Source organism: Megascapheus bottae, chromosome 9 (genome assembly GCF_031878675.1).
Source record: "Megascapheus bottae isolate mThoBot1 chromosome 9, mThoBot2.hap1, whole genome shotgun sequence".
In the NCBI taxonomy this organism is placed as follows: Eukaryota; Metazoa; Chordata; class Mammalia; order Rodentia; family Geomyidae; genus Megascapheus; species Megascapheus bottae.
Window position 1 is genome coordinate 61359371 of NC_143517.1, and position 25115 is coordinate 61384485.

Here is a 25115-nt window from a genome sequence, read left to right on the forward strand (position 1 = left end):
AACTAAGCATGACAAAATTAATAGCAGCTACTTATTACTGACTTGAAATTTCAGTTTAATTGTTGAGTACCAGAAAGATAATGAGAAGACTCATTCTCTATGTGCTCAGACTTAGAATTTTGTTTCTTTGCCAGTTCAGTGATTCACTGTAACCTCTAAGAGTCTAAATTGCTTTGGCCATATTCATTTAATATCCCACTGGTCACAGATGACACTTTAGACCGTGTTAGGAATCTATACATGTCAGCACAAGTCAGAAGCCTCAGCTCTGACTCACTCACAGCTATCACCCCAAGAGGCTTACGGGATTCTTCCTGCAGCAAAAATGGAGCTTAGTTTCTTAATCATGTTGCCTGAAATCCAAAACCTCGGAGGATGATCAAATGTTGGGCAAAGTTCACCTCTGAAATTTAAAATCCATTTCTGTCCTTACCTATGGATTTCTAGTGTCTAACTCAGACTTTGTTCTAGGAAGGCCCTGCAGATCTTGTGAGAAAAACCCTGCTCAGAGCAGAAATTAGATTTCCTGAGATAGAGTCCCTGAGTTAAGTATTGATGAACAACCTCTAAGCATAAATTAGTAAAACTTAACATGGATGGGGACAGAAAAGTAAAGCCACTGTTCCTCTACCCTGACTTATACAGATCTTGCTCTTGGCCTTCAGGCCTTGACCCTCAGGCCTTGATGTTGTTGTTTAGGGAAGAGAGAGGATGGAGGGAAGAAAGAAAGGAAGGAAGAAAGGGGAGAGACAGAGGAAGGAGGGAGGGAGGGATGAGGAAAAAGAAAATAGAGGAAAAAAAAAGAAAAAATGAAGAAAGAAGATAAACAGAAGAAAGGAAGAAGATAGGAAAGGAGGGCAGAAAGGAGGAGGAATGAGGGAATGGAAAGGAAGGAGCAGGTAAAGAACAAGTGAGAGAAGGAAGAAAAGAAGGAAGGTTCTAACAAAGCCAAAATTCAAAGCTAGTTCCATTTGTTCCTGAGCCTGTCCCACTTCACTTGAAATCCAGGAATGTGAGTGTCAATCACATAACAACAACAATAAAGGAAGTATGCCAATGGTCCAGCTTGATTCTAAATAAATAATCCTTTCATTAGTCCTAGGAGGTAGGCATTTTTTATTGTAACCATGAGGAGACAGACAGTGGTTCAAAAATTTGCCCCAAATGACACAACTTAAATAGTTAAAAATGAATTCTAACCCACAGTGATCTAAGCATGCAAATAATGTGGGTCGAGTTCTGCTAGTTAGGCCCCAAGGTCAGCAGCACACACAGGACCTCACGTTCCTGGGAATCACAGCCCAATCGCTGCCACCTAGTGGTGAGGGAACTTAGGCCTAGGTGGCTCCTAAGAGAATTGTAAGCTAGGCTGGAAGAAGGGCCGTTCCAACAAGGAATAAGCAGAACCATCGCTGCCATTAAGCTAGAAGAAAACACATCAGAGTTTTGAAAGAGCTCAGTGTGTTAATCTAGTTCTCCCTCATGGACAGGTTTGTATTTTTTTTCCAGTCCTGGAGCTTGAACTCAGGACCTGAGCACTGTCCTTGGGCTTTCTCAAGGCCAGTGGTCTGCCACTTGAACCACAGCACCACTTCCAGCTTTTTCTATATATGTGGTACTGAGGAATCGAATGCAGGTCTTAGTGTATGCTAGGCAAACACTCAACCACTAGGCCAAACTCCAGGCTTCAGGTTTGCAAAGTTAGCTCCGCTGACTTCAGTGGATTCAGTGGTTTGAGCAGTACAGTTTGGATATCTATGTGCATTATCAGTATAGGGGCACAATGATACAACCCTTTCAAAAAAGTCCTTCTCAGAGTCTGTGGAGACAATTTCCTACCATATGCCTACTTTTGTAGCAAGCAGAGGTTGAATTTTATCCCCTTAGAGCAAGTTCAAACCCTAGCCCATGCCTATAAAGGTTGTGAAGCCAATCTTGAAAGCTATGCCCAAGTCAAGATGAATTCATATGGGAACTGGACGTGCATGTAATGCTTTGACTGGGTTCTATAAGAACAAAAAAGAAAAGGGAGATTTGATAAAGACCCCAACATGGTTAGGAGAAAGAAAGCCATGTGATGATAGAGGCAAGAACTGGAGTGAGGTATATATAAGCCAAGGCACGTAATGCAGGATTTCCACTAACCATTAGAAGCTAGGTGGAAGGAAGGCACCTCCACACACTCAAAGGCTCTGGAAAGAGTACCGCCCAGATAACTTGCCTTCTTAATTCCAGCCTTTTTTGAGAGACTAAACCTCTGTTATTTTAAGTCAATCAGGTATAAATGCAAGACATCCAGGTATAGTTATACCAGATATTGCTATACCTGGGTGAGTATGGGTATGCAGTCATACCTGTTTGGAGACATGTTTGTGACAACAGAGCCACCAATGGCCAGTGGGTAGATAGCTAGGTTCTGTTTCCAGACTTTAGGAACTAAGTAAGGATGCTGCGACAGTACTTATGTCTTAAGAAATGAGGTGTTTATGGGTAGCGAAAGAGCACATTAAATGTAACCTTTCATGAAGTGGACAATCCATTCTCATAGTTTTGAAATGGAATAAAAATAAAACAAAGATTTAAAATTAAGAATTTCCATATTCCGAGAGAAGAACAAAACATAACAAAACAAACAAAAACCCCTAGCCCTCTATGGGCTTCTCCCCATTACAGAACTTAAATTATCTGGTGTGTTATGCAAACATTCAGTAGACATTGGCCAAACATTCTTGACTGGGTAGGTTCCATACTAATGTCCAGTATTCACGTGTGGTCCGCCTCTTACAGTTCTCTGTGTTCCCTAGGGTTCAGACCCTGGACCAACCTATACTGCTGATTGGGAGAGCAATAGCTTTGTCCTTGTCTTGCTTCTAGGCAACAATTGGCGGGGATATTATGAAACTGTCACTCTAGAGCCAACAATTCTTTACCAAGTAAATGTAACCCATATATAATCCTTTTCTGAGAAATCTATGTCTCATAATTCAGAGGTAAAGAGATGTATAAAAAAGAAGCATACTCTCTGCAACTATTCCTAAAGGACAATGGTGACAAACCTTCCATACCATGGCAGGGATGTGGAAAAAGTAAAATTGGTCCAAATCTCATCTCTTCAGCTCAGATACAGGATTCTTTGATCAGCTAACTTTGACAGCTTTGTAATCAAAACATAAGAGAAAGGAAGGTGCCGCAGACACTTTGTTTTCCTCTGAAGACAGATACACAGAAGAAACCTGAAGGCCACTGTTCAGATTGAACTATTTGAAAATATGAATTGAACAACTGAGCTCAATTGTTGTTAACATAGATATCTGCCTTGAGAATTTAAAAAATGCTGTCTTCAATTACAGAGCTTTTTAAAAATGGTCATCCCTGATGGCTATCTACTGAATACTTAAAATTGATGTCCAAAAAGGCGGGCACAGCAGCTCACGCCTGTTGTCCTGGCTACTCAGGAGGCTGAGATCTGAGGATCAAGGTTCAAAGCCAGCCTGGGCACAAAAGGACCTGAGACTCTTTTCTCCATTAACCTCTAGAAAACAGGAAGTGGGGCTTGGCCCAAGTGTAGGGTGGTAGCCTTGAGCTAAAGAGCTCTGGGATGGTGCCCAGGCCAAGTTCAAGCCCCCTGACCCACAAAAAAAACGGATGTGCAAAGTGATGGCCCAAACAACAACAACAACAACAAAATCCCCAACCAACAACCATCACCAAAGGGAGACTTCCAGTATGATTTGTAGAATGGAGTTCAGCAGGGTTTAGAGATGATTATCTTTAATGCAATATTATTAGTTATTTTAAGTTTAATGGCTGTAGTCTATGCCTGTGATGAATAATTATTATTATCTTGGTCTACTTGATATTGTTACCTTTCCTCTTCTTTGGGACAAAATGATCTTACTGCTTCCAAAGATGAAGTTCACCTTTTCCCCAACTTCAAGTAAGTCTGATTTGAGGGAGTTACCAACCATAATATTTTTTTTGTCGGTCATGGGGCTCTGGGCCTGGGCATTGTCCCTGAGCTCTTCAGCTCAAGGCTACTACCCTACCCCTTGAGCCACAGTATCACTTCTGTTTCTCTAGTGGTTTTGGAGATAATAGTCTCATAATCTTTAGCTGGCTTTGAACAGTGATCCTCAGATCTCAGCCTCCTGAGTACCTAGGATTACAGGCATGAGCCACTGCACCCAGCTCAATCATAGTATTTTATACTAAACCTTTATTTTCGTACTCTATATTTCATGCTCTAACAAGTATCCCAGAGAATAGAGGCCCAGAGTTTGGCCTTTATTCTCTGAACCACATAGAATGTCTAGAATATGAATAAATGACCAGATTGGGCCACGCTATGTGTTCCTTTAGGATTTTTCAAAGTAGTCTTTCATCAAAGAAAAACACACAAAGAAAAGAGGATGACATATTTGATCCTGGGGCTGTTAGTATGCCGGACTTTGTCGTTAAGGGAAAGATCACTTAGGACAATTAAATCATCATGGAAAGAGAACAGAAAAACCAAAAAAGGTGTGACTAGGTTTCATCCCTTTCTAATCAGTGTTTGTGCGAACCACTGTATTTTCCTGTTAGGGTGAGATGGTCTAAGTCGATTTTATGATACTTACAGAATAAAAGTCTTTCCATCCATTCATTTATCCACTCTTTTATTAATAGTATGTAAAAAAAAATTTGAACGTGGTACAGGAGTTTGGCTTAGTGGTAGAGTGCTTGCCTAGCAAACATGAAGACCCAGGTTAGATTTTTTTTCAGTACCATCCACATAGAAAAAGCTGGAAATGATGCTGTGGCTCAAGTGGTGGAGCTCTAGCCTTGAGAAAGCCCAAAGACAGTGCTCAGGCCCTGAGTTCATGCCTCGGGACTGGCAAAAAAAAGTTGAACATGTGTCAGGCTCTATTTTCTGTTCAGGTACTCAACCAAGTACTCAAATAAGTGGAGAATGTATATGGATTTTTTATAAAGCACTCAGCATTGCTGCAACAACATGAGAGAGGATGAATGGACCTGAGACAAATGAGTTGGGAGTGTCAGGTAAGGTCATGCAGGGTAGACAGTCATCAAGAATCCTCACAGAAGTGAAGAATCAAGTTATATGTACACAGAAGAGTTTCTGACCAAGGAAGCCACAGGACAAGCAGTCCAAGCTCCTGTCACCTGATCTTCATTAATTCTGTCCAGTAGCTGGGCTTAGCAATCCAGGAGATTAATGATAAGCTCTATGGGAAGTTTCTATGACAATAATGGTTATATATATGCATATGTAAGCATATATATTAGTTTATATTTATAATCCAGTGGTTTACATATCATATAATTATGTCTATAAATATATAAGTAGTTCATACTGATATGTGCAAGCTAGTTTTGCTTTACAATCCTGAGCAGAGTCCATGCTTCTCCTGACCTTGTATATCTTCTGGAAAGGGAGAGGAAGGGAATCAGAGAAATCTTCTTCATCCAGAAACTCCTCTGGTCCCTGCAGCAGTCTGCAGTGAGTACGCTTATTGAGAAATTTCTGTAGTCTCGGGGAAAATGAAGTACCATTTGTGATCCCACAGAAGTAATGAAAACCATAGTGGGTTACTCAGTAACTGAGTGACCTAGAAGTGAGTTCATCTCTCTGATCTCCAATCCCTCCTATCAAGGAGAATATTACCAAGTTTACACTGCCCTTTATGCTGTGAAGACCAAATGAGTTATCCCAGAGGACTCATTCATCAAGAGGCTGTTCTCCAGGATACGGAAACAATAACTTTATATTGTGTAATTGTTGTTCTTAATGTACTATGTTATTTCTCTTCTCTTTTGTTGCCCTTTGGTTAATCTCATATTGTTACAATATCTGACTTTGTTACCTGGAATAGGTATATTGTATATACGTTTATTTGTTTATTTGAAATAGGACAGGGAAGGGGGAAAAGCCAGATGACTGGGAGGAGGTGTGGGGGGAAAATGGGGACAAAAACGTAAGAAAGGGTATTACTGTGTGAGAAGTAATGCATCTACTACCTGGTGAATATAACTGTAACCCCTCTATATATTACAATAAAAGAATAAATAAAGAAAAAAAGAAATCGCACTTATGGGAATTATATAACTCTACTGTATTATGCAGTCTGATTATCTTAATTTTTTAAAACTTATGTTCATTATTGTAATAAAATGTAATTTCATGTTTACTATGAAATATAAACTTTATTAAAGATTTACATTTTCCACATTAAAAAAAGAGGCTGTGGCTGTAATTCCTATTAAGTTGCCCTTGATTAAATCTATTTGCTGCATACATGGTCAGCAAGTTAAATGACCCCAAAGATCTACATGTGACAATCACGGCCACTCAGGAATCATTTATCCACTACATAGAACTAGCTCACCAGTCCAGCACAGTGGGGAAAGCAGGAAAATTGACAGTCAGAAACTTACCTAGCTGCTGCCTCCATCTGTTCTTTCCTGTAAGAAGAGGGAGAGGGAAAGAAAGCATAAGTTACACACAACAGCTGAACCATATTTTCCCAAAGTTTCCCTTTGAAGACAGTGAGAAGGAATACTGGGAAAAAATGAGGACAGCACAGAGGAAGTAATAAAGAGGTCCCATTTGGCTCTGGGTCCTCAGCCACTCATCCATCCATCCATCCATCCATCCACTCAGAAAACAGTTGGTAAACACAGACACTATTTGCCAATTTGTGTCAGGCACAGGGTGTGTGTGGGGGGAGTTAATGGTAAAGACAGATCAAAGAGCCAGGAGTGCCATGGTGCAGCAGCTACCACCACTCTTCCATCGCCATTATCATCACAGTCAACAAGGTCTGGCCTGTGAACCTTCACTGAGGAAACCATTTCATCCCTTTGTCCTCTATCATCAGAGAATTAAAAGTGTCATCAGATGTTAATGTCTTTTAACCCTCACAAAATGCTATGTTACAAGTACTATTCACATCTCATCTTCCTGATGGGAAAACTGAGGCATTGAGAAATTAAATGGCAAGGTCTCAGGAAGCAGCAGAGTTAGGATCCAAACCTAGCTCACCTGAGCACTCTAGAACACATGCTTTGCACATAGTTATGACAGTAAGCCCTTATTCAGGCTCTTCTTGGAGTCCCCTTCCTCTTTTCTAGTCATGGGACATCCATGAAGAGGACTCATCCATTAAGTCTACCCTGTGGGAGCCCATTCCAGATAGAGTGCTTGAACCCAACCCTATGGTCACTGGCAGTAGTTGCCCAAGACTAAAATTTAGATGCACACTCCTCCTTCCTTCTGGGCTAATGCATCCATCCATGTATCCTACTTATCCAGCATCGGCTAAACACCTGCTATAGGCCAGGAACAGAGTTCATTCAGTTTCACCCTCCCAACAGCAATCTTCAGAAATAGCTATTATTATTATTCAAACAACCTTTGGATGGAGTCACTTCCAGTTACCAAAGAAGATAATATGCTGAAGGAGATTCAATGTTAATTGAATCTTACATAGTGAATGAACTTCTACTTCTAGGTCAAGCAGTTTCTGCTTTCTAAGACTGACTCATCGTTTTACATTTCAGTCAGACCTGGGGTGCTAACATGTAGCTACTACAATTAACACTTACTTAATTCTTCAGTTGTTATAGTAATATCTGAATGCCCGGTAGTTACCTGTGGCCAGAAACTATGATATTGGACAGAATGGCTATAAAATTTGTCAATCCAGGCAGAATTCCTCCACCACTTTTAGGGAACCAAGTGAAGAATATACTTTTCTGCTGATGGGAAGCAATGTCTAGTTTTTAACATCTACCCTCATCTCTGCTTGCTTATCAAACTATACACTGTATCCCCAATTCCATCTCGGCTTCTTCCTGTATCTTCACAGATTCCTACCAACTCCATGTAGTAAGTCTACAAATCAGAATACCCAGCTTAGGTCCCAGTTATGCCCAAAATAATGTACGTCTTTGAGCAAGTTCCTGAACTTTTGGAGCTCTCAAAAAATTCTTTATCTATTATCTATCTATCTATCTATCTATCTATCTATCTATCTATCTATCTATCTATATCTAATCTCTGTCTTTATCCTAGAAATTCAGAGTCACTTTCAAATAAGTGGTAATTAAGAAAAATAAAAGCCCAGGACTATTATCTGTCACTGCTATACCAAAACACATGACTGAAAATTAGACCACTATCCTGAGCAGAAAGTTTTATATGGCCCCGTTACTGAGCTGGGCTGTACAATCCCATTCTTTGAAACCTTTGGCAGGAATGTAAAATGGTGGTTCTTCAAAGTGTTAGAAAAAGGATAACCAATTCTACTAAAAGTATCTCTCCCAAAAAGTTGAAAATGTGTCCACAGAGTGACATGGGTCTACCTGTCCTTAGGAGCATTATTTACATAACCTCAAAATGTAACTAGCCCAAATGTTTATCAAGTAATACATGGATAAATGTAATATTTTATACATGCCATAGTACTCAACTACTAAAAGAAATAAAATTTTAAGACTAAACCCTGGACAAAATTTGAAGCCACTATGGTAAATTGAAGAAAAAAAGCATACATAAGAGGTAACATAACAACGATTTTGCTATCATTATAATGATGTTTTTATTACATAAAATGTTCAGAACAGACTGGAGAGAGACAGAAAGCAGATTAGTGGCTTCAGGGGATGGGAGAAAGTGAAAACCAAGGTATTTCAATTAAAATTAAATAGAATTTAAAACCGAGTAACTGCTAATGAGTACAGGGTTTCTTTCTGGTGTAATAAAGTCATTCTGGAATTACAGGGTGGTGACAGATACCCAACTTTGTGAATTTTCTTGAAATTACCAAATGTCCTACTTTGATAGGGTACATTGCACGACATATAGAAGTCTCTCATGGGTCAAGGAATGTATCTCGATAAAATTATTAAAAATGAACAAAAGGCAGGTGAAGCCATACCAGCCTATGATTGCCTATCTCTTTACCCTTGTCACATGGCCCGAGACATTCTTTTCCCAAGGAACGACCTTGCTGCAGAATGGTTGCTAAGTGAATTTCTCTAGTGACTTTATGTTTTTGTCCTTGGGGGAAAAAAGAGAGAAAGAAATGTTCCCTCTTCCTTTAAAAGCCATTCCTGTATCACAGCAACACAATGTAGCCCTCCAAGTCCCTGACAGCCAAGACAATGCCTTATTTATAATAAGTCAACCCAAAAGAATAGGCCCATTGCCAAGGCCTTGAGATACATAGCAAACGAAAATCATCTCAGTTCCGCATCCAACGTGGGTGTACGTACTTTGTTTCTGAGTGCAAGGTCATTGTGCTCTCTCAAGATTAAGCCACCTGCCCATTCTAGGGAGACTTTGCTTTATGCTACCCTACGTCTCAGCAATTACAGCAACACAAGAGTTTTAGGAAGAAAAAGAACTACATAGATGACATTCTGGGCAATTAAGACTAATTATAATTCCTAAGATTCAGTAAAGTATCCTCACCCAAACTTAGCATTCACATATCAAAGACTTGATTCCTCTTTTCTCTACAGCTCTTTTACAGATCATCAGTCCCCTTTGGGCTGGCCCAAGCTCTCATTTCTTTTTCTTTTTCATGACTTAATATTTGTTATCTTTAAATAGGTATACAGCTTTTCATTTTGTGAACGCAATGCACCTCGCCCCTTTTCATCATTATACCCTATCCTCAGTTTTCCTGACTCCACTTTCTTACATACACTGGATAGTATGACTACATTTATCCACCTTCCTCTCTCTCTGTTCATACGGTCCCCTTCCTCGTGGCCTTACCCACTCTTGACAACACAGGTTCCGACTTCCTGATACCCACTGTGTTAAACTCTAAGGCAGCACTCCTAATTTCTTCCTACCCTGAGCCCTGAAAACATATGCAACCTGATCGCTTTGTCTTGAATCTTAAGTTCATTCCATTCATTTTCCATCCCCCAATCCTGCTAGCTTCCTGGAACACAGAGTTGATTGTATTATCCTCTGGCTCCTATAGCTTCTTCTCATTACCTCCAGGATCAAAGCTTCGTTAGTCAAAGCTTTGGCTTTGGTTTCATCCAGTGCTCAGCACATACACTGGGTTCAAAAACACTGGCAGTCTGAAGACTTCTAATTGAAAGGGGCTCATCTCCCCAGATCTCCCTGAGAAGTGAAAACACATCGGTAGGTTAGATGAGAGACGTGTATAGGGTCTGATTTTTAGGTCCTGATGTTCATAGTAAAGCTTCAACTTTTCATATGTCATGTTCACCCACTGGAAGTTTAAAAAAGAAACACAGGGAAATGGGTTTAAAAAAAATGAATTCTCTCTGCTTGTTCGTTAAATGTTTAGTACAATCTGGAATTGATCATGGAAGGATAAAATAGGTAGTGTCCAGAGTCTTACAGCAGATCCTACACTGAGTATGTGATGGGGTGGGATGCAATACAGGGAGTTGCTTCTCTACTCTGAGGTCATACTATGGTACTTCCAGATCACAGAATGACGCTGATTTCAACTGTCACTTCTTTGTCAAAGATGATTCTAGGAGCCCAGCATCTATCCAGAGAAAAATTTTGAGCTCAGGACAACAGTGTCAAAAGCCTGGGAAGAAGAAGCCTGTTTAGAAGCCCTGGTGGGGAGAAGGCCACAGGCACTGGCAGCATCTAGCTGTGGTTAACACTGGCCAAAATGCCCTATATTGCCAAGTCTAACCAATGAGTAGAGTCTGGAATCATCAACCATTCTGCCTGTTGCCTGCTGTGAATCCTGAGACACCATGAGACACCATGCTGAGTCTTGTTCAGGTGCCTACACCACCACACTTCCACCAGAGCAGCTGAAGGTGGGTGCTGTCTCCTCATTTCTGATGCAGCTTGATATCTAGAAACCTCTGACTTAGCTCAGAGGAACTCCATGAGTACTGAATGAAATATGAACTTGGAACACATAAAATATCCAATGCATGTTCATTTGCTCTCCCTTTTTCTCTATGCTGGCCATGGGAGTTGGTTATCTACCTCCCCACCTCCAAGGATTTCAATCCTAGTTCCTGAGTACACAAAGCAGCATCACTGGGTCACCAAGGTCCCCTTTTCCCTTCTCTGTTGTCTTCCTTTCCCTGGAGCCCACAGTGGTCTGGGGGTGCAGCACACAGCCAGGTCAGGGAGCTTCCAAGGTGTCTGTGGTGTCTGATTGTGCTGGTTCCCGTTTCCTCTGCCCTCTGATCCTCCTCTCACATAGATTGCATCGGATCTTATTATCTGCTGCTTCTGTATGCCCAGCTGGTCGCCTCCAGCAGAGCACACTGGATTCTTCCAGAGCCTGTGGTTCAGTCCTGAAGCATCAGGACTCAATGTTAATGAGCCTGTGCCTTGGAAGCTCCCAGGTGATGCTAAAGCATACTCCATGCTGATACCATTCACTGTTGCCTTGAAAGATGACCAACCCTTCCCCCCCCCCAGTCCCTGTCAGGGAAACCATGAGACCTTAACAAATGGATTCCACACCAGGGATAGCCAGCCACACCTGGAATACTCAGACAAGTGGGCACTTGCCTGAAGAATGGAAAGGAGACCACCGACTCATAAAACCTCCAGGTTGCCACAAGGTCCATCCTGTTGGGGTTGGTAGCATAATACCTCCAGGCAGCCTGCAGAGGAGAAGAGAGGGTCAGGGATGGCAGTGGATAACCTGAAATTTCCGCACAGACTTGCATGGCACGATTACAACTTTCAAGTATCTGAGCACTAAGAATTTAAGTGTACATGAAGTCACCAGAGCAGCTGAGATGGTTAGGCTCACTCAGCGTAGCTCCTATTTGATCCATGATTATCCATCTGGCAGAACAACTATGTGAAGAGTTCAGTGTTCTTCAGACCCAAGGTATCTTTTTCTTTCTTGACTATGTGGTTCTCTATCATTAGCAGCCAGGAAGGTCTAGAGGGTTCCTTCAGCTCCCTCCCTACCACCTGGACTGGGAGCTGCCTCTCCTCTGTGGGTTCCTAGGTAAAGCTTGGGGTGTGAAGTAGAATGAGAAGGAGTGCCACAAATCTAAGACAATTCTCTATTCCAACACTCTCAGTGTAAACGCAGATGGTTTTACTCCTGAGTCCTGCATCTATTTCTCGCACACTTTAGAACTTGGATGGGAGAGTGATAAGACTGTGATCTGTAGACCATACAGAGGTCACATACATAGCACAGAATGTTCATAAACGTTCACACTTGGAATATATGATGGTTAGCTATATAACCTAGAGCTGTCTGCTAGCGAGCATGCACAAGCTGACCCACTCCTGTCTGGATATGTGAACACACACACACACACACACACACACACCATCATCATCATCATCATCATCATCATCATCATCATCATCATCATCATCATTATTATTAGCAGCAGCATACCATTATCCTGGCCTCCATTCCAGTTTAACCCCCTAAAGACAGACCTGGATGAGCTCAGCAGCTGGCTTCCTCCTTTTCTCAAAGTGCTTCTGACGGTGCTGCTCCTGTACTTTGAGCGCCAACCCTGATCCCAGGATGCCCTGCAAGGGGAAGTCACAGTATCCATGAGTCTCATCAGACTCATGGCACACAAGCCCTACTGGTACCCAGTGGCATTCTGGGGGGCCTTGCAATGCCAATGAAAAAGAAGCTTCAGCAGAAAAAGGAAGGGGTGACATCGATCAAGGTGCATTGTACTCATACTGAAAAATACTTAGAGATAACAAAAATAAGTTAAAATTGTTAAAAAAAAAACGAATGGAGGATGAACAGTGGTCTTAAGTAGCAATAAAGGGTTGCTACTTATGAATGCTCTTCTCAAGCTCTGTGGCAAAACAGCCATACTTGAGAACTGGTCAGACTCATGGGATTCTGATTAAGCCTTGATTTTCCCATCTGGAGAAATGGAAAAAACATGACATCAAACACAATGTTGTCATGAAGACCAAATAACAACAGAGCTAAAGCATTTACCATGCTCCAAATCATGATCCATATATACAGTAAGTTTGGATATACAGAAAGATTTGCATATTCAGTAAATGTCTTTTATTCCCTTTTTATTCTCATTATTACATTTCTGGTCATAGGTTTAGAGAACTTATGTCAAGGCTTTTGCCTGAGGAAAAAATAATATTTAGTAAGTGATAGGTCAAATATCTAGTAAATAACAGGACAAAGGACAACAAAGTTCTGAGACATAAAGACAGAATTCCAGTCTTCCAGGAGGAGGCAGAGAAGGAAATACACAATCCCTATGTCAGGGAGTCACAGTACCTTTACAGATTTTTGATCAGAACAGGGAGTGAAAAACTCTGTGTGAAGCAGGCAATACTGGTACGGGGACTTGGCTAATATAAAGATGTTTGAAAGAATCACTCCTAGCCCAGAGAAGCATCACTGGCTGCAGAAGAAAGACAGGGCTACCACGTGGAAGGAAATAACTGGAGAAGTGGTGAAGTATAGAATTCCAGGTATAAATAGTGAGGCTGGAAATCTGAGCTGGGCCAGGCAGTGAAAGGAACTGTGTGTCACACATCAAAGGTACTTACTGCTGGAAGGGCGAAAAAGGAGACACCAATTAAAGAAAAAGTGGCAGCAATCAAACGGCCTTCCCAGGTCTTGGGTGTCTTGTCTCCATAGCCAATGGTGGCCAGTGTGATCTAAAGAGAGAAGAATTCAGACAGGGGCTGCCCACCGAGGAAAGATCACTGACATGCCAACTGAGCTCCATCTCTAAGCCTTTGTACCTGCTCCCATTGATTACTAAATTTCCATGAGGAAAAAAGGCACCTGGTACTAAATAGCTTGCATGGAAGCCTTGTGAGCACAGCCTGTTTTTAAGTTAAGGATGTGCTACTTCTAACCCATCAGTTAACAGTTCAATAATAATGAGCATGTATGTGTGTACTTATGTATGCATGTACAATTGGCTTCCTGAGCATAGGAATTCCACATATTTGGATTCAACCAACTGGATCAAAAATATTGGACAAAATTAATAAAATATAACACAACAAAACAATGGGGGAAGGGGAGGAGAATGCAGTCAAGAATTCATTGTATATACCACACAATTAAGAGCAAGGGAAGGGGTGGATGGATGGGGAGGTGAATATGCTGAAGAGATGACATAGATAAAGATGCATTGTATTCATAAATTACTCTTTGAATAGCAACAACATTCAAGACACATCCTACAAAGTTAAGAAAAGTGAGAGAGGGGTGGGTGGGGCGGGTGAGAATGTTGACAGGGCTGACATTGATCAAGATGCACTGAGTTCATAAACTGCTTTGTTGAATGGCAACTCCTTTGTACAGTAGTCAAAGATAAGAAAAATATATAAGAACTATAATATAATAACGATTTATAGAGCATGTAGGTGTATAAGAAAGCTAGATGTGATGTGAGGCTATACTCAGACAGACATGGGTTGTGTAATCATTTAAAATAAGACATGAGCACCTTCAAATTTTGAAAACTTCCAGGGATGGGGTGAGATAGAGTCCTGGAACCAATAGCTGTGGAGAGGGATCGATGACTGTATTTGTGAATGTGTGATATTATGTTTATGAATTGTGCTCATTTGTATATATTTTATATGCACGTGTGTCGTACATTCCAGTGTAGTCTTCCACATTTATGTTAGCTGTACATACTCATATATTCCTGTGCGTCCACTTCTGGAGAGCAAGACACAAATGAGACAACACTAGGGTCCCTGGAGCCCTTCTGTCCACTTTCAAATCTCAAGTTTCTCGCAGATGAGAGATCTTAAGTAAATTAGCTACTTAAAAAATATCAACCTCTTCATGCCTCAGTTTCCTCATTTTTCCAAAGAAGGTAATAACAGACGTTGAGTTTCAAGCACACTAGTCAGGGTAGCATGCGCTGATGATACTCTGGAGCAGGATAAGAATACAAGAGATGCCTGCTTTAATACTGAGCAGACTGGCATTGGGAATCTCAAGGCCCAGCTTCAGGTCTGTGGGCATTTGTGTGTATTTACTACCCTGTCTGCTCACGGGTGGTTCTGCCTGTGACTGAGGTAAGGTCTTTGTCTCACCTGCGACTACAGATTGTGCCCATACCACCCCCTCCACCCCTGCGTCTCCAACTGAATGCAGAGCAGATCCTGTAGAGCAGGTCTTCAGAAAGCCACTTACCAAGCCCCACCACAGGGCATCTGCATAGGTCTCAAACTCCTCTTTCATCTCCTCTCCTTGTGCATCCACCTCTGGCACATCTTTCTCCACCAGGTAGACAAGGAATGAAGATAGGATGAGCGTTAGGAATCCGATGTACCAGGCAGTGATGAGTTCCTGGAAGAGTGGACAGTGGGCAAGGGAAAGCATCACTGGGAAGACCTTGGGAGGCCAGGCACCCTGGGAGCAGAGTCTAGGCTGCCCAGCCCTGTGGCTGTTCACCTCTGATCTGGACATCCCGCCACTGTAAAATAACGTAAGGACCGCACACATTATTGCTATCATTAGTTCACTGAACTGGATATGGCTCTCGGAGATGAAGCCTCTGGTCGGGTGAATCTGATATCTCAGCTCATAGGAAGATAAGAGGTCACAAGGAACTGAGCACTGACCCCCAAATTAAAGCTCCAGGCTCTGAAGACTTGGTAGTTTCTCTAAAGGACTATACTGAGCAAGGACAATGCTGAGCATTGTCATTTATAGAATAAAGGGACTGGCCCACCAGGGTCCTGAAAGTGTCACAGTATCACTGATGGGATTCAGAATAAACAATTTATGTTAATCAACCTTTTTTTCTTTTTGGCTTGGGCACTGTCTCTGAGCTCTTCAGAGTCACTTCCGGTTTTCTGGTGGTTAAGTGAAGATAAGAGTCTCACGGACTTTAGGGCCCAAGTTGGCTTTGAACCACGATCCTCAGACCTCAGCCTCCTGAATAGCTAGGATTACAGACATGAGCCACTGCGCCTGGTTTTGTTAATCAATCTTATCTTGACTTTGATCCTGTGAAAAGGAAGTGGCACATGACACTTCCATATGATCATACAACGGACAGGGCAAAAGCATAGGTTGACAATGCTAAATGGATTTAAAGAAAAAGGCTAAAAACGCCATGGGGAGGAAGCCAAAGAGTGGTAAATGAATAATGTTTCAAAAGCCCTGATAGAGACAGTCTGTATTTCTCCTTCCAGCTTTAGCTTCCTTAGTTTCTCCCATCTTCCTCCATTGTCAAGTTTCACATGATAGGTTGGATGGAAAGAAAGCAAGGGTGGAGATGAGCCTGTCCTTTCTGCTGAAGCATCTCAGAGAATGAAGGTAATGGAGTCGACTGTACACCTGCAGCTAGCCAGCTGCCTTTGGCTAAAAGCAGAATCTCATTGGCATGGTTGCCTCTTGCCTCTCTTGGTTCCCTCTCCTGTAGATGGGGCCAACCGGAGGATCTCAAGGCATCTCTATTATGAAACCAGCTGGGATGTTTGCTCCACTACTTTCTGTATCCTATTTCCTGTTTCCTAAACGATACACATTTCTTAATGCGTTATTATGATCCATTGTTCATAAATCTGGTCTTTCCCACAGCAGCACAGGCACACTGTAGCTGTACTCATGTGCGTTCACACAGAAGTAGCAAGTGAGCTGACAAATGACCCATCTCCCCTCAGTGAGGATCTGCCTGCAGGAAGTTTGAGAAGGGAAGGGTGAATTTCTCCCTAGTGCTATTTGAACATGAGCTTCTCACTTTACAGAACCAGTTCTGGCCTTATGTTTTCTCATCATCCCCTGGATTCCAAATGCAAGTCAGAAGTTTCATCCGGTACTTCACTAGAGAAACAGCTGCTGCTTGTGTGCTCACGGATAAACTGGCTGTGCTGGGTTATTAAGACATGGTATGATGGTTGCCAATGGGGGGTGAAAATAGGTCCCAATTCTATGCTTTGTAGTCATTACAAACTAATTCTGACTTTACACAATTTTTTTTTTTGCCAAGCAGTTCTGTGGCAGAATCTGTTTCCCCTGCATCTGGAGCTATGGGATTGGCAACCAGTCAATGCGAGGGAGGTGAGGGACCCATCCTTTTCTGTCCCTTTCTGTCCCTTTCTATCCCTTCTGTCCACTGAATATGCTGGAATTTATTCCCCTCTCTCACTGAATCAGTTTCCAGACAGATATGGTCCAAGAGGGTAAACATCAGACACTGTAGGAACAAGATATTAATGTTGTTGTGCTAGGTGGCAGAAACCCCAGGGTTTATTTGTTCTGGGAGCTGAACTTTACCTGATTTTAACTAGTTAATAAGCATCGGTGATATAATGTTAACCCAAGCCGGCACCAGTAGCTCACACCTGTAATCCTAGCTACTCAGGAGACTGAGATCTGAGGATCCTGGTTCAAAGCCAGTCTGGACACAAAAAATCCATGAGACTCTTATCTCCAATTAACCATAAAAATACAGAAAGTGGTGCTATGGCTCAAAGTGGTAGAGCACTGGCCTTGAGCTGAAGAGCTCAGGGACAGTGCCCAGGCCCAGACTCTCTCTCTGCATTTCTAAGTGCTTAGAAAAATCAAGTACAAAACCCAACACCTGGAATGCGATGAATAAATGAAGTGAATTTGTGCATGCTTATTCTCCAAGGCCATCGGCATCCCTGGGGAAGAATTTCCTCTCCTCTCTGACAAGATGTCTCTGCCAAGACATCTTAAGTTCTCATAACCTATGCTATACAGCATAGTGAGAGCTTTATAAAACTGGATGTGAGCTGAGAGTCTGATTACAGTATGACCCTGTCTTTTCTCAGGCGTATGGCTCATGCCTGTCATTTCCTAGTAAATTTTCAGCACACCCTAGTCTTTAGAAAAGCAAGACAAGATATCTAAGTCAAGGATTTGGGGGGCCTCCATTTCTAACAGAGCTTTTTATCAGCTCAACTCCAGGGACTCAAGGTAATGGCTGACCCCAGGGGAGAGGAAAGAGATATTGTGAACATGTTCTCTGATAAAAGAAAGAATGTCAGGAGGAAGAAAGAATTCTGTACAGAAAAGTCCAACCTCATTATTCTTGTGGCCAGTGGCAGGAGGTGAAAAATAGGGCATTGATAAAAAGCAATGGTATCCTGAGGTGAAAGATTCCCAAGCATTTTTATCTTTGTATTAATTTCATTGATGTAATTACCAGCTGCAGCACAATGCTGCAGTCTACAAGGACTGAATGTATGACGGCAATTTCATAAGCTTATCATACCTCCTGATCTCATCACCATCTAATAAGTACATGCTGAGATGTTTGCACAGTGACAAAGCATCTAATGGCCTTCCTCCAAGCATACCCCCTCATTAGGTGGATCCCATATGACTCTAGTTTATCCATATGATCTGTGAAGAAGAACTTATTCAGAATTATACATTATACTACTTGCCAGGCAATTAAAGGAAACTGTCCTTTGTGAACGTCCAGAAATGTTTTCTTTTGACTACAGAGGAAGTTCGTAAGAACAGCGACATAACTGAAGTCTTAGAGTTGGAAGATGATGGAGCTGAATTCTAAACTAAGTTGCCCTGTACTTCCTCTCAGTGCACATTCATTGTACTGTAGATGCCATCTCAGAGGAAAGGCCCTTGTCTAGCTTGCAGGTTTCTGAAATGCAGGAGCCTAGAGCTAGCTGTGTGGCTGTGCACTGAGCTCTTCAGTTGTATGTGGCATGGTCAGTTCAACATTTAAGACAGTGAGAAGCTCCTACATATCGAATTGTACATGTTCACTGTTTTAGGTCCAGCTTCCCAGAAGCAGAGCTTGAGACAAGGAATTCGCATATGGTACTGATGGGAGTATTCGCAGGGGGCCCGGTAAAGAGGCATCAACCAGGGTTGGCAACCACAAGAAGAGTCCCTCCTAGTGAGGGAGGCAGCCTTGACCTCACACCGATGAAGGAAAGCCCACGTGCCCTTCCTCCTCTTCCCTCGCCTTCACTTGCCGCCACAGAGGGGCACGGGTAGATGAGAGGTGCATAAGGTCCTGGAGCTTCCCCATGGCACTTACTTTGCTGTGAGCACAGATGGCAGAGCCCAGGAGCTTCCAAGTGCCTCCTCTCCGGTCCATCCGCAGCATGCGCAGGATCTGCAAGAAGCGGAGGCTTCGCAGGGAGGTGGCCAGGACGTTGCCCTGGTTTCCCACGGCAACCACCGGCACGGAGGCAATCAGCACGAAGATGTCTAACAAAGAGGACAGAGAGAGCAGTGGAGAAGGGAGAAGGTCAGGCCACGTAATTCACCCCTAGGTGCCAGGGGACTGTGCACTAAAGAGGGGCTGATCTAAGTAGTGTTGTGTTCAATCTTGACATAAGACATAGGCACAGGCAGGGCTTCTGTGCTGTATGAGAAGGCAGGAACTCTGAGCATGAGTGCATTCCCAGAGCCACACAACCAGAGACGGTTGTGTTGGGGTTGGATACAAGCCTATCAGATCCCAACACCAGCACAGTGACTTTCTAAGTTCCTCCCACATGGTAGCTGTGGTTCACTATCAGGTGAATCGGGAAGAAGAAGGGATGAGGGTCAGCTCAGGCCATAGAGGCAAAGCCTGATGCTCAGATACTGTGTTAACGTGGGGTTCCCTCAAACATGTCACCTGACACAGGAATTTTACTGCAGATAATTTATTAATAGATGACCCAGAACATAAGTGCTAGAAGAGGGAGATAGAGAAGTTAGAATGGAATCCGACAGGTAAGGCGGTCTTTGCAAGATCACTGGGTTGAGGTCTCCCTAGACCGTCCACATGGAAGATGGGGGATTCGGACATCCATCTTCTGACCCTCTGATTGAGGATCCTTCCTGATTGAGGCTCATTCCTGGAGTTATTAATACCCTCCCAACCCTAAGACGCATTGGCATACTCGTCTCCCAGATCTGTCCAGAAGGGCCTGGGATGGACCACAGAAGGACGTGCGGTCCACGGTGTGGGGTATCTATTGGTGACATGGAAATATTCACCACAGCCAGGGCTACAATTAGAGGAGACCAAAGGAATGAAACCCTCCCAGAAGGGATAACTGACTTCTGGAGTCCAAAGGCTGAGTATGGAGGAGAGGAAATGCGATTGTTTCTCTGTTCCCTCTAATGGTACCCAACAGCCCCTACCACCAATGTTCTCCCCACTGCCCTGCAAAGGATGAACAGGCAGAAAGAACCCCATAGTGATATGGGGATTGCTCCCCTAAACAGGAGCCATTGCTGCTGCAGCAACTCTTCTTGAGGTCTTGGTTATATTAATATGCACTGTGAATTTATTTCAATTAGACAGATGTATAGCCTTTCCCCAAAGATACCTTTTTAAAATGTTTTTCTTATTACATTTTATTTTAATGGATCTCAAAGTTCTGTGATGTATTGGGATTAAGTGCTTTCCACTTACAAGTACCGATCTTAAAAATGAGTAACTTAAAACTGCCTCCCCCCATGCAAACAAACCGAAATGGTCTACAAAGCACTATCCTTCTCAAAGTTTCCTAGTGTTTTGTTTTATTTTGTTTTGCCAGTCCTGCAGCTTGAACTCAGGGCCTAGACACTGTCCCTGAACTTCTTTTGCTTAAGGGTAGTACTCTACCACTTGAGCCATGGCACCACTTCCGGATTTTCTTGTTTATATGGTACCAAGGAATTGATTGTAGGGCCTCATGCACGCTGCCACTAAGCTACAAGTATTGTTTTTGTTGACTACTCTTTTGCTATTAAATTGAAACAGCTTTGAGACTCTTCCACCACCAATGGAAAACTGGGGTGGCAAATAGTGGGGATGATACATACTTGGATTCCTGAGCTTTTGGGGTGAAGTTGCTGGTACCACCACCTCCTTCAGGCTCTTGTCTTCAGCTGCTCTGACCACCACCCTCCACCCCTGTAACAGCATGCCTTGTGTCATGAGCAGACAATCAGCCAGGCAGCAAGGCCAGTTGCTTCTATCTGTGGGTGATTTTTGCTGACACTGGTAACACTCCACAATGGACATACATAACAGGAATGTCACACCTACAGGCAGAGTAGTGTACTAACCAATATGTCCAATGATGACAGCTGTTTCTGTTAAATCTTGGCTTTGATTTAAGGGTGGCTTTTGTGATATTCATTTATATTTTTTTATTTTTATTTGTTAACAAACATAGGTGGGAAAAAAGCTTCCAAAAGATTTTGACCCCAGAACTAGTTTTGCAAGAACAATGGCATCCAAAGAGATACTGAACAAAGCCTTCAAGACCCTAAGAAACTTCTGGAAGCAATATATTTTGCCGAGCTCACAATGTAGTTGCTCTCATACCTCCATGGTCTATTTGGTCATGTGTCAGCTTGGATCACATGCCTTAACTTAGCCATGGTTATCAAACCGTGATAATATCTTTTCTAATAAACTCAAGAACTCCCCCAGGCAGAGCAGGGTGCTGGGTGACAGGAATGGCCATGCTTCTCAAGCTGGGGTTTACAGCACCAGCCCCTCTTCCAGCTAGGTGGAGGGAAAGAGATGCCAAAGGAAAACAGCCATGCTCTCTCCAGTGCAAGTGAGGGCTTGAGCAGAGCCACTCCAGCATCTCTGGGCAACTGAGATCTTCTCAGCTAGGTGCTAAGAAGTCTGCAACACTGGCCAGGTGTCTCAGTTATCTGTGCAAGTTGAATGTTCACAGTGCGGAACCCAGATTCCTTATCATTATCACTGCTGTGGTCTGTGATGTTCTGCAAGGACAGCCAGTCTGGTCCAGATGGAGGCTGCCTTGAATGCAAAGGTCAGGATAACCACTCTCACATCACGCACGTGGAGAGAAGCAATATTTTTCTGTTAAGACCATGCAGTGGAACGAGCTGAGTTGGGTAGGGTCAAAAATGTAGTGACATTGGAAAAGAAGCCCAAAGGACAGTGGTCCTGGAGACCAAACTCCTGCCTCTGGGGTAAGCAGGGAGAGAGGATGACCTGGAGTCCTATTACAGCTAGGCTAGTGGAGTGGGCTCTGTGGGAACACATCTGTCCAGGAAGGGTCTAACTTGGAATAGCAGGAAAATGTTCGAGCTGGGCACAATCCATGACAAAACCATCCATCCAACCCATGTGCATACACACAGCTTGCTGTCCACATCAGAGAAGAGAATGAAGCCTGAATGACAGCGCTGCCCTCACAAAGGTCATCTGGAAGGACTTATGAAGGAAATGAGGGTGGACAATAGATAAGGAAAGAATGGAGAAAGAATTGAGAATAAAACGTCATGAAGATATGCATGTACACACATGCACACACACTTACTTGCATGAAATAAGTGCAAGTCCCTTCACAACCCAAATGCAAACAATGAGTCCTGATTCCCAACAGCTAAGGATCTTGTCCAATCTGTCACAAGGACAGTCCCAGACAGTGGAATTGTAGCACCTGGAAACTGTTCTTTTGAACCTGTTCACGGCAGGTCAGAGGTTGTGTGTGCTGTTTGAGTTCCCACAACTGCTGCTTAAAAAGTTCTTCAGAGAAAGGGTGCATCTCACAAAAAGAGACTGAAGCCATCATTGGACTCAAAGAGTCACAGCTTACCCAACATGCACAGGGGCTTCCTGGCAAACTTCAGCCGTCCCCGCCAGCCTTTGTATCGGCAGCAACATCCGGCGGCCCAGATCCGCAAAGCAAACTCAGCTCCAAAGATGAAAATAGCAAATGTCTCCTGTGTGCAAAAGCATATGGAGAGGATTGATTAGCTGGGGCCATTTGTCAGCGCTACTGAGCCTGCTCTGAAGGTCTGAAGAGCAGGGTTCCTTTTGTTCGCAGCTGTGGCTGTTTTGGTGAGGTGGGGTGACAGTCTGGAAGTCATATCTTCATTCTGATGTACTAATTGTTCTGAAAATTATTAGGCCTTTCAGAGGGATTATCTGCTCTGTTTTCTAAGTTTTTGGCCCAGTGGATCAATTTGTGTCACTGAAAGTTCTGAGTTTTGAACTCAGGGCCTTGTCATGGCAGGTAACTACTCTGTCACCTGGCTTATGTCCCCATCCTTTTTTCACCATCATTATTCTTTTGAAGAAAGTATTATTTTTGGTGTGGGCTGGCCTGGACAGAAATCCACCTATTTATGCTTCATGCTTGGCTGTGATAATAGACAAAGGCCATTGCACTCAGATATGATGATGATGATGATGATGATGATGATGATGATGATGATGATTGTTCAAAGAGTGGGTAGAGGAAGATTGCCTATTTTGTCCATGCTGGCCTAGAACTGTGATTTCCCAATTTCAATCTCCTGAGCAACTAGGATTAGAAGTGTGAGTCACCATGCCTAATTATTCTGTTTGGCTTGAAAACGATTCTGAAAAAGCCTTGAACAAGTAAAGTTAGTTGGAAAGACATGAGTACAATCTAGTAATTTTGTACATTGCCTGCCCTCTGGGATTGCTAATTATAGCCAATAGTTAATAAGTTCAGCTTCTGGGCTGGGAAGTGCTCCCAAATGTTAAAATATTCAATATTATTATAGCAAAATAGCGTATCAATTTATATTTTGATAAATCAAATCTTAGGGGAAGCTATCAGGATGTCATGTGCCTTTGTGCAGATTTTCAGAGGACTGGGTAGGTAGCTGTACTTTGTAATATATGAGATGGTTTTTCTTTGACTTGTATGTCTGTCTCTATCTTTAATCGGCATAGCACACACTTATCAGGAATTGCACATGTGCCCCTGGCTGTCCTCACCAAGTATGGGAAGTGTGGCTCTTTTTCAGATCTAGACTTGACTGGTCAAAGCGTTAGGCAGAAATGCACATGGGGAAAATGCCTTTTCTCATCACATGGGTGTCACCCTAAGCTGTCCACCAAAAGCGTGGTGCTAGCAGCCAGCCAGCTCACCAGTAGCAGGAGCCAGTCTCCAGACACCGTCTCATACTCCTTGAACGTGGTCAGCACAGCCAGAATCAAGCAGCCCAGGACAATCAGGAACCTGGAAGAAAGGGGAAAGGCAAAGATCAGGAGAGCACTTGGACCAGCCTGCATCTACCACTGGACATTGTTATGAGCTGTTTGTGCTATCCCAGTCAATCTTCATGACAACCTGTAAGTCTGGAAGGAATTTATTGCCCTTGTTAAAGGAAACATGGTTTTGAAAGAGGCAAAGAGAGGTGGGTGCTTATATTTTACCAGTTAAAAGAATTGGTCACTTAGAAATCAGACTGGACCTCTTGTCCCAACCAGGGGAGGAGGGCAAGGATTCTGCAGAGTCCTGGATGGCCAAAAGGTTCCCATAGGCTGTGAAAAAGTAGCAAGAATATGAATAAATTACAGAACCACAACTTAAGATGTGCTGAATATAAAGAAACGTAAATTCATTAACATGATTAAATTCTGAGAAGGCTTCTATTAACAGGCTTGATATTATTCCTTTTGTAAATCAGTAGATACTAAAGAAACAATTTCTTTAGGTTGGGGTTATTCAGAATTGTTTCTGAAATGCTAGGAGGAAGAAGAAGCCCAGACAGTGGGATAACAGGCTCTTGTCTTTTTTTTTTTCTGTTGATATTTTTTTTAACAATTTATCAATGTTGATTTTTACATCATATTTTAAATGACAAGTTTAACAAACAAGTGTTCAAGGAGGGAATCTCTATTTACAATCACTGGGACTTAGTATTTAGAACTTAATCAAAATTAGGCTAAGGGTTTGTATGTCATAGAAACATTAATTTAAGAAATAAAAAATTATGTCTATAGAGTCATAGGTAGGCTCTTGTCTTTTAAAATTCACAGAGGTTATCTGGTTCCTTCCTCTGTGTCACTATGAAGCAAACTGCAAAAAATCCTGAGGGGGCTTGGTTCAGCCAGTAAAAATGGTTCTTGTACTAGGCGCTGGTGTCTCATGCCTGTAATCCAAGCAACTCAAGAGACTGAGATTTGAGGATCATTTGGGCAGTAAAACCAGTGAAATTCTTATCTCCAATTAGCTAGCTACCCATAATAATAATTTTTAAAAAGCCAGAAAAACTGGTTCAAGTGGTAGAACTCTAGCCTTGAGCACAAAAGCTCAGGACAGTGCACAGGTCCAGTGTTCAAGCCCCAGGACCTGCACACACACACACACACACACACACACACACACACACACACACACACACACACCTTTTTGG

At 42.7% G+C, this 25115-nt stretch overlaps 1 protein-coding gene across 1 annotated transcript in view; it reads right to left on the reverse strand.

Annotated features, from left to right (window-relative positions):
- Kcnq3 (potassium voltage-gated channel subfamily Q member 3) overlaps window positions 1–25115 on the reverse strand; it is a 246737-nt gene that overhangs the window by 18037 nt on the left and 203585 nt on the right. The window contains exons 2-9 of the mRNA XM_090339409.1: window positions 23845–23935; window positions 22538–22664; window positions 19012–19184; window positions 15162–15317; window positions 13547–13657; window positions 12440–12535; window positions 11540–11634; window positions 6436–6462 (exon numbers count right to left, since the gene is read on the reverse strand). Of these exons, the coding sequence (XP_090195535.1) occupies window positions 6436–6462; window positions 11540–11634; window positions 12440–12535; window positions 13547–13657; window positions 15162–15317; window positions 19012–19184; window positions 22538–22664; window positions 23845–23935 (876 nt within the window). The remainder of the gene's footprint in view (window positions 1–6435; window positions 6463–11539; window positions 11635–12439; window positions 12536–13546; window positions 13658–15161; window positions 15318–19011; window positions 19185–22537; window positions 22665–23844; window positions 23936–25115) is intronic.